Source organism: Primulina huaijiensis, chromosome 2, assembly GCF_012295235.1.
Source record: "Primulina huaijiensis isolate GDHJ02 chromosome 2, ASM1229523v2, whole genome shotgun sequence".
In the NCBI taxonomy this organism is placed as follows: Eukaryota; Viridiplantae; Streptophyta; class Magnoliopsida; order Lamiales; family Gesneriaceae; genus Primulina; species Primulina huaijiensis.
Window position 1 is genome coordinate 9,693,082 of NC_133307.1, and position 17,487 is coordinate 9,710,568.

At 35.3% G+C, this 17,487-nt stretch overlaps 2 protein-coding genes and 1 long non-coding RNA gene across 10 annotated transcripts in view; 1 reads left to right on the top strand and 2 right to left on the bottom strand.

Annotated features, from left to right (window-relative positions):
* Positions 1 to 17,487, bottom strand: part of LOC140966804 (uncharacterized) — a 117,273-nt gene that overhangs the window by 48,624 nt on the left and 51,162 nt on the right. The window lies entirely within an intron of this gene.
* On the top strand, positions 32 to 4,724 carry LOC140966754 (protein PIN-LIKES 3-like). 8 transcript variants are annotated; one of them, XM_073427029.1, is made up of 13 exons: positions 32 to 163; positions 818 to 904; positions 1,061 to 1,265; positions 1,450 to 1,660; positions 1,789 to 1,868; positions 1,945 to 2,069; positions 2,531 to 2,652; positions 2,805 to 3,005; positions 3,198 to 3,290; positions 3,382 to 3,482; positions 3,628 to 3,680; positions 3,784 to 3,969; positions 4,176 to 4,724. In XM_073427029.1, exons 4-13 carry the CDS (start codon positions 1,526 to 1,528, stop codon positions 4,301 to 4,303), a joined length of 1,224 nt encoding a protein of 407 aa, XP_073283130.1. In that variant the 5' UTR covers positions 32 to 163; positions 818 to 904; positions 1,061 to 1,265; positions 1,450 to 1,525; the 3' UTR covers positions 4,304 to 4,724. The 8 variants fall into 8 exon arrangements, with proteins under 8 accessions (XP_073283130.1, XP_073283117.1, XP_073283123.1 ...); XM_073427016.1 differs by lacking the exon at positions 1,061 to 1,265; XM_073427022.1 differs by lacking the exon at positions 1,061 to 1,265 and having other exon boundaries at positions 1,453 to 1,660.
* LOC140966744 (pyrophosphate--fructose 6-phosphate 1-phosphotransferase subunit alpha) lies at positions 5,060 to 12,659 on the bottom strand. The gene is made up of 19 exons (XM_073427002.1): positions 12,511 to 12,659; positions 11,242 to 11,414; positions 10,975 to 11,087; positions 10,639 to 10,713; positions 10,430 to 10,543; positions 10,274 to 10,341; positions 9,982 to 10,065; positions 9,384 to 9,437; positions 9,100 to 9,180; positions 8,906 to 8,999; positions 8,765 to 8,838; positions 8,415 to 8,525; positions 8,282 to 8,326; positions 8,141 to 8,197; positions 6,580 to 6,684; positions 6,148 to 6,264; positions 5,949 to 6,052; positions 5,602 to 5,767; positions 5,060 to 5,496 (listed from the first exon to the last, which is right to left on the bottom strand). The coding sequence occupies exons 1-19, from the start codon at positions 12,598 to 12,600 to the stop codon at positions 5,371 to 5,373; spliced, it is 1,851 nt and encodes a 616-aa protein (XP_073283103.1). The 5' UTR covers positions 12,601 to 12,659; the 3' UTR covers positions 5,060 to 5,370.

Sequence of the window (17,487 nt, forward strand, 5' to 3'; positions counted from 1 at the left end):
ATATATATAAACGGGCATATTTAAATGCTTACATCATTTTATTCGATTATCCCAAACGGAAAATCTGAGACAATCGTTCTTTAGAAAGTTAGGACGAGATGTTCAAGAGTATGGGAAAGTGGCTGATGTCTGAGTTTCAGATCTTCCTGATCTAGAAAAAGAGGTACTTTTTAGGTTGTATTTGAATTGATGGATATAATTTTTCAATCATTTGATTTTAAATTTTTTAAATTCTTGGATTTTAAATACACCTAAAATGAGATATTGTTGTTTAAAATTTATTGGAATCCAATTTACATCAACTTGATTATAACCGTCTTGGTGTGAAGAAATGAACTATTAGTTGATTACGCATCTTCGTTTTATCCGTTTGATTCAAATTCTACTCTATATATATTGATTTATGACCTCAGAGACCATCAATACAATTTTGCAATTTTCAACCATACCAATACAAATAATCCTGATCGTCAAATCATTTTCATAGAAAGTTTAAATTAATTCCGCAATTGAGGTGTAATTTTTTTAATTCCTAACTGCGTATTGTGTGCACGCTACAGTCCATCTGATGCATGCATGTTTTGAATGGATCGATATAATAATATATACACACGTTCCATGTTATCAAATTTTTGTTATCTTTTCTGGTCAAAAATAATAAATAAAAAAAATTTTCCTTCGTTCTTATTTTTTTCTTCGGACTCTCGAGAATTTTTCACAAATTAATGAAATTATATGAATCTATATAAACAGTAACCCATACCATGCAGATTGTCCTCCGTCACTTGCTAACTGTACAAAATTTTCTTTTTGACAGTTTATGATGAAAGTGTAAGCATCCGTTAGATTTAACAGAAGCTTGCTAGCAAATTGAGCTGCTTCATCTTTGATAAATTCTTGGCTGGTAATTGATTGAATCTATACATGTATGTAATGCATAGTAATTATTTTATTCCGCGTGAAAATGTGTTGATTATGGAAGGGTCGATCCATTATTTCTGCAGATTTCTCTCTTGTTTTTTTTTCCTTTTTTGTTGTTGCAACACCTTTCTTGATTCAGAAAGTATATTTCCTGCGTGTTGTTTGATTTCCATCGCGGGACAATAATTGTCTACGGGTCCAAGAAAAAAGGGAATAATAAAAAGAAAGAAAAAGAGAAGGAATTCGAGGAAATTAGAGTAGAACGTGATGCACGGGAATCTGCAAAAAGTCTAAAAGTTCCGGCCTTTTGGTGTCCTCCTGTTGTTCAATTATTAATGGAAAAGGTGAATTTCTAAGTATAAAATCTGTGTTTTTGAATGGAAACATCCATTCTTGTATGTGTGTGTGTGTGTGTGTGTATACACACGTAAGTTTAGAATACTGCTGTTTAATTCTCATTAAATGTTCTTGATTGTAATTCGAGAATCATCCATTCATGTACGTACTGAGTTGCTGGCATCGGAACAGCAGGTCACATTTGATTCTTGTATTTGATTAACAAAACATCAATTCTTGGAGGATCCGAGATTGTGCAGTTTCCAAAATGGGCCTTTTGGATCTCTTCATTGCCTCGTCGATTCCTGTGCTGAAAGTGCTTTTGGTGACTGGACTGGGATCATATCTTGCTTCAGACAGTATCAACATTCTTGGAGATGATGCAAGGAAGCATTTGAATAACGTAGGCATTTGATCCTCGTCTTGAATGTTTTAAACACGGACTTCATTTGGCTCCTATTATGCTACTTATGTTCATGAAACATTATGCACAGGATTCTTCGAAATAATTTCAGTGTCTTTTGTGGACAGGTTGTGTTCTATGTATTCAATCCGGCACTCGTCTGCAGCAACTTAGCCAAATCGATAACATATGAAAGCATGGTTAAGCTGTAAGCTGCAATCTTGCTCTATCCTTTTACTTTCATGCTGTATCGATTTCGAGTACAAGTCTAGCTGATTTTGCAGGTGGTTCATGCCTTTTAATATCCTTCTCACATTCATCGTGGGTTCGGTCCTCGGATGGGTGGTCATTCAAGTTACAAGAGCTCCTATGCATCTCCGAGGACTTGTTATAGGTTGTTGTTCTGCAGGTACTTATAATAACCTTTAAATAAACAGTCGCCCCCGCCCGCGTAAACTTTTTTCTGTAGTCAAGTTTGATTTTGTGTATAATCCCCCTAAGTTGATTCCCTGGCTAAGCCACAGTATAAATAGGCACCAGTTGTAGTAACATTATGAAGTTTAATGTTTTCTTTTTTCAAGCCACAGATGCTTCCTGCGTTGTCTGTTCAATGATACATACATTAATGGTTACTATATAACAAAAAGGATCCAGTTACATTGTTCATTCAGTCAGGAAGCATCCTTTAAAAATGTGTATCAGATGGATTAAAGGAACCGATTGGATTATAGTTTTCATGTGACTTAAAATATCGGCTCTAGAGGTTATCTGACAAGGGCGAAAAGAAGAAGAAACCAATTAAGGCTCGCATTCTGTTATATCGAATAATTTATCTGGAACCTAACAAGTTCACTATATTTGTGTGAACAGGGAACTTGGGGAACCTGTTTCTCATCATAATTCCAGCAGTTTGTAAAGAGCAGGGAAGCCCATTTGGAAATCCTGATGTTTGCCATACATATGGAATGGCTTATGCTTCTCTTTCGATGGCTGTAAGTTTCAGCTAACAATGCTAGCTTGTTAGGAAACATGACTGTTCAATCGAATTTGATTGTAGGTTAACAATGATTCTTAAATGTCATAAATTCTGTGAAGTTAGTTTTGAAATTGAATTATGTTTCTTCTTACTCTTCTTCCGGTTTAGATTGGAGCAATTTATCTGTGGTCTTATGTGTACAACATCGTTCGGGTATCATCATGTAAGAGCTTGATGGAAGTGGAAATAAGTAACTCTCCAAAATCAAGCTCGTCGCCATCCAGAAAGACTTGGACCGAACCTTTACTTTCGTCAGATGAAACTGGATTGGCTCTTCCACGAGATCAATTTGATAATAATACGCCTCTGGTAATGACCGACCGACGAATGTAATTCCAAATTTTACCATTAGGGCTAGACATGCAGCCTAGGGAGCTGCTTGCAACCGTTTTGTATTTGCAAGAGAAGCAAATAGTCCTAAACAACTGGCATTCCCTGTTTGGAAAGAAAAGTTACAAAAGACTTACACTATTAAGCTTTTGATATCTGACGCAATTGCAGGTAGGTGTTTCAGATAAAATTAAGCATCACTTAGAAAAGCTCTTTAAAAAGATGAACCTCAAGAGGTTGCTCGCTCCATCAACAATTGGTGCAGTATGTTTCTTTCTTTCCTTGATATGCATTATGGAACTCGTTTGTATACAACTTATTTATGTGATAACATTTGTCAGCTAATTTTGTGCAGATTGTTGGATTTATTGTTGGACTTGTACCACAAATCAGAAACTTTCTGATTGGTGATACGGCTTCTCTCCGTGTATTCCAAGATACTGCTCTTTTGCTGGGGTATAGAAGCTGTGTGCTGTATACATGATGACTTGGATTCACATTTGCTGCCCCCACACACACACACACAAACACACACACACACACACACCCCAAAATAAGCTTATCAAGCTGAATACATATACTCTTTGGTCCAAAAATGCAGGGATGGAGCCATTCCAGCTGTTACACTGATCATGGGAGGAAACCTTTTAAAGGGTACGTCACATGTATTCGAATAATCATTGAATCTAGTCGATCATTTCTTGATCCTGTCTGGAAGTTTTCTTTGCTGAAGGCTTACTTATGGTTCTTCTGTCAGGCATAAAAGGTTCAGGAATTGAGAAATCTGTTATTTTCGGCATTATTGTTGTTCGATATGTTGCAATGCCTCTGATAGGCATTGGTGTTGTCAAAGGGGCAGTTCAGTTTGATTTAGTGCATGACGATATATTGTATCAGTTCGTTCTCTTGCTGCAGTTTGCACTCCCTCCTGCAATGAACATAGGTACATCAAATCTTGAAGCATTTCCTTTCTCCATTTCGTTGTGGTGTATAACTAAAGTTACCGCTTCCCTATGCCCACGGGAACACACAAACAATACATTACACAATAGACACTATTGAAAACCTCATAATCTATCTTAAATTTACAAAAACAATTGACTCGAATAGTTAAAAGAGTTACTTGATTATCCATTTACACGGCCTCAGGTACCATAACCCAGTTATTTGGGGCTGGAGAGACAGAATGCTCAGTCATTATGTTGTGGTGTTATCTGCTGGCTTCGGTTGCGTTAACATTTTGGTCGACGTTCTTCTTGTGGCTTCTGCTTCAATAAATTGTGCCTCTTCTGTTTGGGTTTACATGCAATGTTCTGTCACTGGACCATCGGTAGTTGGCGCATGATGGATGGTTCGGGTAGGTGAATGGAATAGTAAATAGCAAGAATGGCACAAGCGACAACCAAATGAAGCATTTGGGTGATTTTGTCAGCCAACAACCTATGATAATGAAATAATAAGCATTTCTTTGTAGGAGCTCGAGTATTAATTACTGTGTTGGCATTTATATGTAGAATTTTAGTAGGAATTCTAATATGGCAGCGGTACAAATATCCTTCAACTGCAGAAATTAGTAATTTTTCTTGTCGTGTGTTGAGACCAATGCATGTTCAGATTTTGTACTAAATGCACCAAAACTATAGCTCGAGTTGGTTTCCATTGAAATATTAGAAATAATTCCTCTAAACATTTCTGCTTATATTTGTGAAAGGCTGGAGGAGATATATATCGCCCCACTACCGTGCTTACAATTTACACTGACCATTACTTTGAGATAATGAGACTACAAATCTCAAAATCAATAAGAACTACAGCATTATTAAAGCTTTCTAGTTTTTTTTTTTTGCAAAAACTTTCGGATTATTTAATTTTCAGATTAAAGTGTTCAAAATTAAAAAAAAAATTCAAATTTAAAATTTTATTTATCAAAAGCAAAAATTTAAAATATTATTTTGGAAATCCGGAGCAGGAGTAAAGTAGGGATATAAAAGAAGGATTTCGGTGTAAATGTACAGCACAATTGAGAACTAGCCTGAAGCAGAACAAGTTCTTAAGATATCTTCAAACGAATAGAAAAACTAGTTCTTGACATGTTAAAAGGGGACTAACTTTCCCATTAGCCGCAAAGCAATTCCACTTTATTTTTCAATCTTACATATAGCAATAGAAGAAAATAAAACATAAAACCAAAACTGTGTTTGTTACCCTCGTCTTATACGTCTATACCTGCATAAAATTTTCACTGAGATGAAAAAGAAAACGAGAAGGGGAATGAAGGAGAGGTGGTACGAAGGGGAGAGGTGGTGTTTCGGCAGCAGGAGAAATATCTTAACAGTAAAGATCTTTAGAAGGGAGTAGTCCCACTTGAAGGAGAGGACATCACAGAAAGAATGTCAGTCACAGAAGCCATTGCACTCAAAGCAGCTTTAAGAACGTCTTGAGAACATCCTGGTTTCACAATCGAACGCACCTGGAAACGTAACAGGAGATGGGGAATCAAATTAAGTTCAAGAATCGATAATGAATTAAAAGGATTCAATTTGAACTCGATGACTATGCTGGGGAAACGCAGTACCTTGTCGAGGTATTCCTGCAATTTCTTGATGCGACCCATGTAATCCTGATCTTCAACACAAAGGCTTACGGCCTTTGCGTCGGCCCCAGGGCCGTCAAATTGAAGGGGTCCTGGGTTTCTATATACATCATCCATTAAAAACTTGGTTGCGTGTTGTCTTAACAACCTGGCAAGCACAACAAACAATGATAAACAGCAAAGCACCAGTAAGTTACCTGCCATACAGTACAACGTACAAAAGTTGTTTGAAACTGAATGATGAAGACAAAATAGATATTTCAAAGAAATCATTTTTGAGTTATGGGTTAATCAAGCATGAAGCAAAGGGCCACCGAGATATGACATACTCATAGGCCTTTCCTTTCAAATCAACAGTTGCAGGATGCAGAGCTGGTTTTCCAAGGGTTGAAGCCCCATGGCCACGGCCATAACGCTTAACAGTCATCATAGCCTGGAGATGGAAGTAAAAAAACCAGGTGGAAGTTAATTTATTGTTGGATAATCATTGACGCAGGTTATGTGTGTATAGCTCAATGAGAAACTTACAGTTATAGGAGCAGCACCGCACCGCCACTTGTTTACAGGATTTTTCAAATTTGTTACAGTGGCCATATAACCATTCAATCCAGATGCGAGTACGTGGTAGCAAATATGACCAAGCACCTGTAATAAAATTATTGTTACTTTCAGTTTCTCAACTTTTTCGTTGAATAATTGGGAAGAGAATGAGATGTGAAACCAACAGAAAAGGAATCATGTTTCTCTAGAATTAAACCAAAATTCTGCACTACTTAACAAATTTCAAGGCTCGAAAGTAGGTAAATACACAAGCAATCACCATATCAGACAGGAAGGTGACATAATCCAAGAATTGCCCTGCTTTTGCGACTAACACCACTACCATTTGCATGACTTAGCTTTACATCCACTATTACAAAACATAAGGAAATAGTCAAATGTATTTCACGTAAAACTTACATAGGCATAGTCACAATCAAATTTTGATGGTAATGAACCTCGAGCTTGATAACCGAAGAAATGGCATATACCATTGAACTTCTTACCCCTGTAAGTTCCTTCTTTCTGTACAGACACAAAAAGCATATAAAAATTAACTACTAGTCAACTAGGCATGATATTTTGGAACAAAACAAGCCCATTTTATCTACAAATAATTGAAATAATAAATAATTCTATTACTTTCTAAGGCCGAAAAGGATTAATTAAAATTTAAGCATCAGAAAGCTTTCATATGGTAAACAATGGTTTTAAGCAATAAGATATAAGTGAAGTGAGATGGAAATCCCAATTTAATTTCCACACATTTACAAGAGACTTATAAGAAAGAGTTTTGGCCTGATAATGTGGAATGGCATCAACAATTCATTCAGCCAAATCCTCGTCATATAAGACAGTTCAGTATAGTTGAAAAGCAGGAGTAAACATTCTAAACAAGTAAATCAAGCAGTATACAAATGTACTAAATGTGAGGAAAAAAAGTCAACAGCCAACCAACATCACAGGGTTTGTTCATTAACATAAACAAATTCTACATTCATGAGTTCGAGGAACATTTAATTCGGTGATGAAATTATAATAGCATGAAGAAATAATAAAAATATGTAGAGAAAGATGCCCAAGGCTCTGATAATCTATGTAGCACGGATACCTTAAAATTTTTTTTTTTTGAAGTATCTGATACGGATACGGATACGACACGCGGATACGCGTGTCGGATACCTCAAAATCCGTGTCGTTGACTTTGTTTAGGGTTGACCATCCGGATACGTTTTGGACACGGCGAGGACACGTCATGGATACGGCGTGGATAAGTTTTCGGATATGTTTGGGCAAAATTGCAAATATTTAAAAGTTTTAGGGGTTAATTAAAAAAAATTAAAACTTCTAAGGACAAAAAGGAAAATAATTTAAAATAAATTGGGTTGGGTTTTTAAATCCCTAAATACATTTGTCCGTCTCTTTCATTCTATTTCTTCTCAAAATATTACATCTATTTCTATACATTTTTCCGTCTCTTTCATTATATTTCTGCTCAAAATATTACATCTATCTCTATAATATTCGATCTATCTCTATAATTTTTACATCTTTCTCTATACATTTGTCCGTCTCTTTCATTCTAATTCTGGTCAAAATATTACATATATCTCTATAATTTTTACATCTATCTCTATACATTTGTCTGTCTCTTTCATTCTATTTCTGCTCAAAATATTACATCTATCCCTAAATTATATTTTGTACTTAAGATATTATGATTAATGAAATATTGATCTATCTCTATAATTTTTACTTTTCAATACTAAATTTATATAAATATAAATATATATATTTATATATATTTTAATGATTGTCGTATCTTAACCGTATTGTGTCTTATATTTTCAAAATTTGACGTGTTGCCATATCCGTATCGTATTCAATACGATACTCGTACCCGTATCCATGCAACATAGCTGAGAATTTATTCAGCAAATATTAGGAAATAAATCATAAAAAAAATGCGGAGATAACTTACAGATCGCTTGTTCATTTCTTCTTCAACCAGATGAGCCAGCAGCTTTTCTGTCTCGATCTATCAACATAGGCGAATAATATTAAATAAAACCAAATTAAGATACCACTTTTTGGAGATATAAAATGAGCAGATTCAATTCACCTGAGATAGTTGAGCAGAGTCATCTGATTCAGGATGAAGAAGAAGCTAACATGATATAAACTTCAATATAAGTAAGATATGAAGAAATTAATAAGCTGCAAAAATCAATCAAAAAAATTGCATGAAGAAGTACCTGTTTCCTTATAAAAGGTGGCAAGAATTCAAACAAGGCAGAAGCCCATGGTGACAGTTGAACCGAAATATTATCAGCAGAGACACCTTGCTTCAGCAAACCATGAATTTCCTGGGAGGTTCAATATTTCAATGCAGATTCAAGAGCAAATATTCACCCTTATCAAGCAAAACCAAACCATACACAACTTAAGCTCTCAACATTTCAAGGCACTTTCTATATGATAGGACCATCAAGAGGAAAATTGAACATCTAGTTCATCTATATTATCTTCCTCAAGCAGATAACTGGAATCAGGGAGTGAGTAGAAAAATACTTGTCATAATAACAAGTCAAATAACTTTCCATACCTGCAATAGAGCATAAACCTCTGGGATGCTTTCTATTAGCCCCTCCGGCAACAGGATAACACCATGGTATTTATCTGAAACAAGAACCAGTTAGCAGGCAATGGTGAACTGATAACATTAATGGCGCCTCATGTATAGTACCTTGTTCGCCCCTGGCTTGAACTGCATCACATATTTGTTTTGTAATATCAAAAAGTGTAAGCTTTGAGGCAGCCACCTCTTCACCAAGAATGATCTAAAAGAATGATCAAAGCTTTATAATGTAAACACAAAGAAATTTAAACTCATTGCTCTATCAAAAATTCAATCAACATGACACATAAATCAATACAAACCATATTGGGATGGGATTGGAGAGTGCATTCCAAGGCAACATGCGATGCTTTCCGCCCCATTAGCCGAATAAAATAATAATACTGCAAATAAACAGTGGGAACAATAAAAAAAGGAAAATAAGAAGCTAAAAAGTAAAATAAAAACATTTTTAACAAGAAAATCCTTGTAAGCAAACCGAGTTAAATATTCGAAGATTTTTTTTATAGGTAAAGAAAGAATATCCCATAGTCCTTCCTGATAGAAAACCAAAAAAAGAATGCAGGACATGAATTGAATCATTTACCTTCTCTGCAGAGAGGGCATCAGTGCAGACATTACTTATCAGCTGTGAATTAACCTGTAATCGGAGAATACGTCGAAAGGTCATTCAAAATTTCTCTTCGAAGAAAAAAAATTCAAAGAAAGAGGTAACCAATATTATAGAGGTATAAAACTATCTAGCAAGATCACAGTCAATTAAGATAATGTAAAGGGACAACATGCCATGAGCAAAGGAGATTGAAGAAACACTTTTCAGCATACTATCAACTATACTTTTAAGAATTAAAATATTTAAAAGATAGAGACAATCCATATTATCGAGGCAGAAAACAATCCATCGGGATCACAGACAAATAATATAATGTAAAGGGAACACATGCCATGTGAAAAGGGGATTGAGTAAACACTTTTCAGCATACTATCAGCAACTTAACACCTGGTTAAATGGATAAATTGTTCAGATCTATGTATTTTGAGCATCTCCGAAACAATAAGAAAATGTTAAAACAACCATATAAGACAAAATCCACAAGCTCACATTACCATCACATTGCTGAACACAATCACCTTCAGAGAGAAATGATAAGGTACAATAAATTTGGGAAAGATAAATATAATACCTTACATATTGTATCAAAGCCCACATTTGTCTCAACAAATTGGTTTTTAAGATCTCCATTTAATGTGACAGGAACACCAACAACCTGAAGAATTTTATCACACTTATATCAGAACGGTTAAGAAAAATAAGAAAGCAGGTGAAAGGAACACAGTACAAGATTTATAGAAACATGATGCACCTAAGACCACATTTGAAGAGATCTATGACCGTAGAAAAGTGGAAGTAACTAATTAGATAGAAAAACTGGACCAAGCAATTATTCTGATCAAACTATCAAGTGATATATATACCTTTGTGGGGCACTTTCTTTCTGCAAAAGTCTCGGCAAGCTGGGCAGCATCTGTGTTTGATGTCACTCCTTAGAAAGAAAAAAGGGCTTGTGTCAACAAACCTATAGTACTACATTCTGGATTATTATGGAACCTTAAGAAGCAACAAATGAACACCTCCAATGATGACAAGAGCATCCAAATTCAAAGTCGTGCATGCATTGAGTGCTGCATTGACTTGCTCAGTAGTTCTAATTTGATCTTTTGTTCGTCCCAGCAAGTCATAACCACCTTTGAAAGGTTAAAAAGAAAAAACAATGATGGTAATTTTATTCTGAGGAGAATATAATGCAAGTAGATATTTTTTGTTTACGACCCTCGCGTACCCTGGTTTTTGTAAGTTGCAAGAATATCATCGGTAACCTCTAATGTTTTCTGTGCAAACAAACCTTCAGAACCACCTGGTAGAACACAAAAAAGGTTCCAACATGAATCAGCTAAAAAAACATATTGCATCATGAAACAAGAAGGAAACATAGAATAACTACTTCGATGATTCAGCAGATCAAACAACAGAAAAAATCATTCTTCCGTCCAAAATAAGAAAATTTAAGCTGATAGAGATTAATACATGGTGGAGTCACAAAAAGTATAGAATTCCAGCCCGAAAAGATCTAGATGGCGAGCAACATCAGTCTAAGGAAAGAAATGAAGCTCCTTACCTAAAAAACCAAGCAAAGTACTTTTGGGGTTGTGAACTTTTAGAGCATCAAGAAGACCCCAAATAATATTATGTCCTCCGGGAGATTGTCGACCACAGAAAACCAGTCCAACTCTGAGAGAAGGTACAAAAGAATGGGCTCATGACAATTTTTTCTTAGCAGAAGCAGATAGAGCCTTGTTAAGGATAACTTCGAATCAATCAAAACATGACAAGCACATGAAGAATAACATAATAGAAAAGCACCGCCAATCCCAATGCAGTATACCTGGTAGCAGGATGATCAGTAATTACTTGAGCGTCAGGGACCTTAGCAGTTGCCCTCAAGAAGTGAGCTATAGGTTGACCGTAAGTGCGAGGAAATGACCTACTAATGGTGTGAGAGCCTGAGGGGTCCGCAGCTGCGGTTGCATCACCAAACTCTACACGGACTGTAGTTCCCTGTCCAAGTCACAATAAGATGATAGATGCTGAGAATTAGACAAAGCAATTGGAAATGGTCTACAGATGAGAAAAGTGACAAGTGATATCTGCATAAGGGGATTCAGCTAAAAACGTATACGTAAGGATCAAAATTACATCTGAACTTTCTGCATGCAAATAAAATTGATACAGAAACATATACGTAAGGATCAAAATTACATCTGAACTTTCTGCATGCAAATAAAATTGATACAGAAGAATTACTTCAAACTAAGCCAGCCACTAGATGGCGCAGGTGGTTTACAAATCAAAATTACTTTCTATGGGGATCTATGCTTCACACCTAATATGTAGATAGATGATTCATAGTCCACTGTTCGCATATGATATGTCCAGATTAAACAGAAGCAAATAATAAATTTCAGATAGACAACTTTATAGATGGGATGTTTGCTTGTGATGTGTGTGTTTTGAAGGTTATAAAACACGTCCACATAAATTCTTAGCCTTGGCGCAAAAACATACTACAGGCCAGACAGAATCAGCTCTAAGAAGGCAATAATTTAATCTCTGCACCTGAAGTTTCCAGATTATCGAGCAAAATAGACCAGAGAAAAACTCGAAAAGAGAACGTTCTCCACCTGGGTTCTACGGTACAAAAAACCCAATCTTGGCCCAAGCATAAAGGCAGAAGATCCAAATAATATGCATTTTACTGACTTGTGTCCTTTTTAAACAAACAAAAAAATTAATTCCCGGAACGAAACCGCGCAAAATCAAGGACAAGCATGGCATCAAAAGGCAGGAACAGAATAAAGATAAAACAATAGAGGCGATACAACAATACATCTATTCTCTTCGACGTTACAATCCGTGAAAACACAGTAAAATTCGGACTAGATTCATTCCCCAGCGCATGCATAAAAACCTCCGCCAACTCCGAAACAATCCTCCAAAAAAAAAACAAACTTTTTTGCGAAAACTCCAATTATAAAAAAATTTGAAATGTAGCATTTGCAGTGCAAGAATCGGTGATACCTCAACCCAGAAAAATTAATTAATTAATTAATTAAAAAAGCACGCACGCACACACAGCTAAAGATAGAATTAAGACCTGAAGGCAGGGAGGTAGCTCGGGGCGGTACTTAGATCGAAGCTTTTGCAGATCAGAGAGTTCTCTCTCGATTCCGAAATCTGAATCCATTTGCTCTCTTTCTTTCTTGCGTCGCAACACACACACCCCACACCTGCCGATAAAATGGACACTACTATNAGCGAATTTTGATTTTAGAATTTAGGGAGTGTGTGTTGTCCCTTGGGATTTAGTTCTATGTTTAATTATTACTAACTGCATAGACAGAAAGACGCTATGTGTGCTAGAGCAGCTGTTTAACTATTCAATTTGTAGTTTGAATTTATATGACAATTATGTAAAAACAATCTTTTTATATTAAATATAAAGTTTGATATGCTAAAGTAGGTGTCCAACGAGAAATACTTGTTGCTTGAGTTTTATTGACTATAATGTAAAAACGATTTTTATTTTAATAATATTTTACGATTTTATTCAATTATAACATTTAGCTTTATCTGTATATTCATGCGAGCTGTATAGATAAAGTTTTTGAATATATAATATGTACCATGAGGTCTGCCTCTCGACATAAGACCATAAAACTCATTAGGAAGTGTACCATATACTCTAAACAAGATCTTAGTTGAATCAGCAGCATAAAATATGGATAAAGATCGCTTGAGTTCGAGAATAGCATCTGTGATGAAAACGACATGTTTCATTGGTAAGGGCATAGAGATGTCCATTTATACAGATAGGTAATCATATGATGATGCACTGAACAACCCTATCTCAGACTGTCCAAGTGGTTCTCACTTATCGAGTTAAATAGTCTGTTCTTATAGTTGTACGTTATTAGTCTTTCGACCTGGGACATGTAGATGCTCTATGTACTAGCATGTACTTTGATTCATTTACCGAATTCATTGAGAATCATCAGGTGACGAGGTTGTGTGTAGTTTTGAAATACGTAGGAGCAAATGTATTGTAGTCGAGGATTCATCGTTTGTCTATGGGTGAAGATATCATATGTGGTCTGATAAGTTAAAATTGCGAGGATTATCTGGCCAGAGTAAGACATGTACATTTTGGAAATGTGTTTCATCAGTTGGAAATGACATGTCACTATTATTACTCAAAGATATATCACATCGTTGTCAAAATTCATATGCAACTCTAGATATACCAATGGTTGCAGATTCGATGAGGATATATCAGTTGAATGAACCGTACTGTACGCTAACCATAACTTAATGTTATTGCAGGCATTATCAATGATATCTAGAGGATCATGGGACGATACTACTAGACGCTCTTACCATGATCCGATGGGTGCAATCATAAATGAGTTCTGACATTCTTGGTAAATGTATTGATGAAAATAAATGAATGGAAGAAATGGAAGTGAACCCACGGCTAGCTGTATCTTTGAACTATTGAATGTCACACAATATAGGATGTCACACAATATAGGATTTTGTGTTCTCATTGAGAAAGTCTAAATTCAAGGAGTTGAATTTAGCGACTGTAGTCTGATGGTTTGATGGAGATCAAAAAGAATATTTCTAAAGGAGTTTACAAGTTGATTCCATGAGATGGAAGAAATGGAAGTTATCTTAATAGTTAATTGAGGAAGGAGAATGGAACTGTCTATTTCGGGAAATGAGTTCAGAAAACTGGCAGCTGCCAAATATGGACAGCGAAAATTTTGATCTTCAAAATTTTCAATTTTCATTATATGAACAAAATTTGTATCCTTGATACATCGGTGCTATCAGATCGTCGATCAAGGTTATGATGAGTTTACAATTATTTATTTAACGAATTTAGAATTTACTAATTAAATAATAGTACTAGTAGTTGTGACTACTAATATATACAAAATTTTCATAAAATATTCTAGAGGGGTCTTTTATAAATATGGCATCAAAGGTTGATAACATAAAAGAGTTTTGCACATGACAAAGTTCACCAAAATTCAACTTCCCTTCCCAAGCACAAGTGAAACGTCTTTTACTTTTTACTTTAAAATTTTACTAAAATTTTATTTTTTTTATATCCATTAATTCGAAAGTCACGATTAAAATAACCTAAAATTTCCATAAATCAAAATAATTTAAAAATTTAAATCTCAAGTACATAAAATCCTTAAAATCGTCAATTACCAACTTCTACATTTAACATGATCAAAATTTACTTCAAAATAAAGCATAAAATCTCTAATAAAATTCTTAACAAAAATATTTTAAACTTTGTCTATCAATCTAGTGCGGAAAATAAATGTCCCTTAGGATACTGTCATACTCGATCCACTCAAGCGTCAACGCCTCCCTCAATATCATCACCTGTAGCATTCAAACCTAGTGAGTCTAATGACTCAGCACGTTCTAAACATGGGTAGCAAATAATATATATACAAGCATATGCATTAAAACATTCTTTTATTTTGATACGATCGGTTGGGAGGTGAGGAAATGTTTAGAAGGAGTGTTGAATAAACACTTGACAATTTTACACTCTTTTCAAATAATGAGTCAGTTTAGTAATAAACTGAAATCGGGAATCTTGTTTGTCAATGTCGATCAGTTAACTAATGAAAGTGCCGAAATAAACTGACTAACAGATAGAATAAAACTGAAATTAAAAGGCACAAGATTTATGGATGTTTGGAGATTTCAATCACTCCTACGTCACCCCTTCTATATATGAAATAGGATATTCACTAAAAGACTTTGATCAAATACAAGGAATTGTACAGACTCACTTCAGTTTTGGACTTAACAATGCCAAACTGAAATTCTTAGTTTCATACAGTTTACAGTACTTCGACTGATCTTGAAACTACTTGGCACAACTGATCTCTATAAGATCGAATAATAAAACAGTAAGTGTTTGTGCTTGTAAGCTCAAATTATAGTCTTGAATGCTATGAATGTATATGCTAAGTGTGAGCTTTGAAATCTTCTAAATATGAACAAAAAGCTTGTGAAGAGATTTCAGCATAATAACAGCTTGGTTGATTATGTGTCTGTATCGTGTATCATTGGGTGTGTTCCCCGCTGATCCTCTGGCTATTTATAATCTTTATTTGAAACTTTATATATGTTGTTTGCCACATCAACATTCTTCTAACATTAGTACAATGTTGCATAGCTGAAATGCAGCGTTCTCACTATAGGTTGCAGTCTGCTCTTGTACAATTTGTCGGTTGATAGCTACATTCCTTAACTGATGACGTGTACAACTGTTTTATCAGTTTTGATAAAGCCGATAGGATGAGCTAATTGCTCTCAACGGATTGTAGTGTAACTGATCAGTTCTCAACTGATCATTCAATATTCAGTTTGCTTAGTTCAGTTGCCATTGATTTTCTACGCACTAATCTTCAGTTAGGCAACCAATAGTTTGCGTATTTTAGATCAGTTCTTTTAAGTTTCCTTTATCAGTTAGTTCAATATATTTTACGCTCAATTTATCAAACCACCGAAATTAAGTTTCCAACAATTTCTCCCTTTTAGGTGTTTGACAAAACTTAGAAAGTATGAACTGATCAAATCGAACTCTTTGTAGATAAAATAATCTCTTTCAATGTACAGATTCATACAAAGAATGAAAGAATTTTATAACTGACAAAAAATTCTACAAAATCTGCCGAATTCTTCAACTGAATAAGAATATAGAGACTGTTTTATTTCTTAGCTCTTTTACCAGCTAGTTCTTGATCATTCATTTGACTAGGTCTCTTCTTGGATTGCTTCTGCTGAACTTCTTCTTCTTCTTCTTCCCCTTTTTTTGTCAAACTTATCAACCATGCTGGAGAAGGTATGAACTTCCTAAGTGACATTAGATATGGCATTGACAATATGTTTTTGCATCAATTCCATTCTCTTTGTGACTACATTCTGCAAGAAGTCAATGCGTTTTGAGAACATTTCTTGGGCGTTGAAACGAGCTTGAATAGTCACTCGGTCCTTCTTTAACTGATCTATTTGGAGAAATAGTGAGGAAACATCCTTTGTCACATGTTGTAAACTCTTCAAAGTATTTTCCTTAATAGAATCAATCTTCAAGGTGTGCAGAAGTTGGGTTGATTTGATGTCTGAAATTGATGTAAGAAGATTGAGAATGTTGGACTGAATGTCTTCGATCATAGATTCAATAGCCATTAATATCTCAGGAGACATAGCTCCAGAGGGTTCTGGTTCCTGCTCCTTGTCTTCTTGATTAAAGATTATCAAGGCTCTATCAGTTGATTCAGTCGCAACAATAGCCATTTCTGAAACATCTTATGGTACTGCTTCCTTTTGAAGTTATGGAGGAAGAGTGAGATTCTGAGCAAAAGTTGAGCTTGAAGGCTCGTCAGTTGGTTTTTCAGCTGATACTGTAATTGGGTCTTTAGTTGGTTGATCAACTGATACAGTAGGCGGCTCTTCATTTTTCACTTCTTCAATTTGTTCTTTGTTCAACTCAGCCATTTCAATTTCAGCCTGAACTTATTGTTCAGTCGTGGCAGCCGACTGATTTGGTTCTTCGATTTCTTGAAAAATAGCCTCCGCGGCTGGTTGTTCAGTTAAACTCTATTCTTCAACTGCTTCTGTGGTTAGAATATTCAGATGGATATCAGTGGCAACTGATTGTATGACTTCGTCGATGTTTGCCATTGATAACTCAACATCGGTGTGGAGTTGTTGATTGGCAGTAGAAGATTGAAGAACTGAGGATGATTGTAAAGGCCTAAAAATCCTTACTTGAAAATTTGCGGAAAATTTAAAATTTTTCTTTTAAAAATAAATGGAGTGCCTCATTCATACCAAAAACTGATAAAATATTTAACGTTCAAAACAGCAGCGGAAGAAATTATTACTTGCCAAAATAACAAGTTAAAGTATTCAATAACTAATAAAATATTTGAGCATCAAAATGGCAAGTGCTGAAACTGAGGTCCTCGGGTGCCACTACTGCCGACTCGAGCTAGCTCACTGGTCCCCGCCCTCGATCCCGACATCATCATTACGC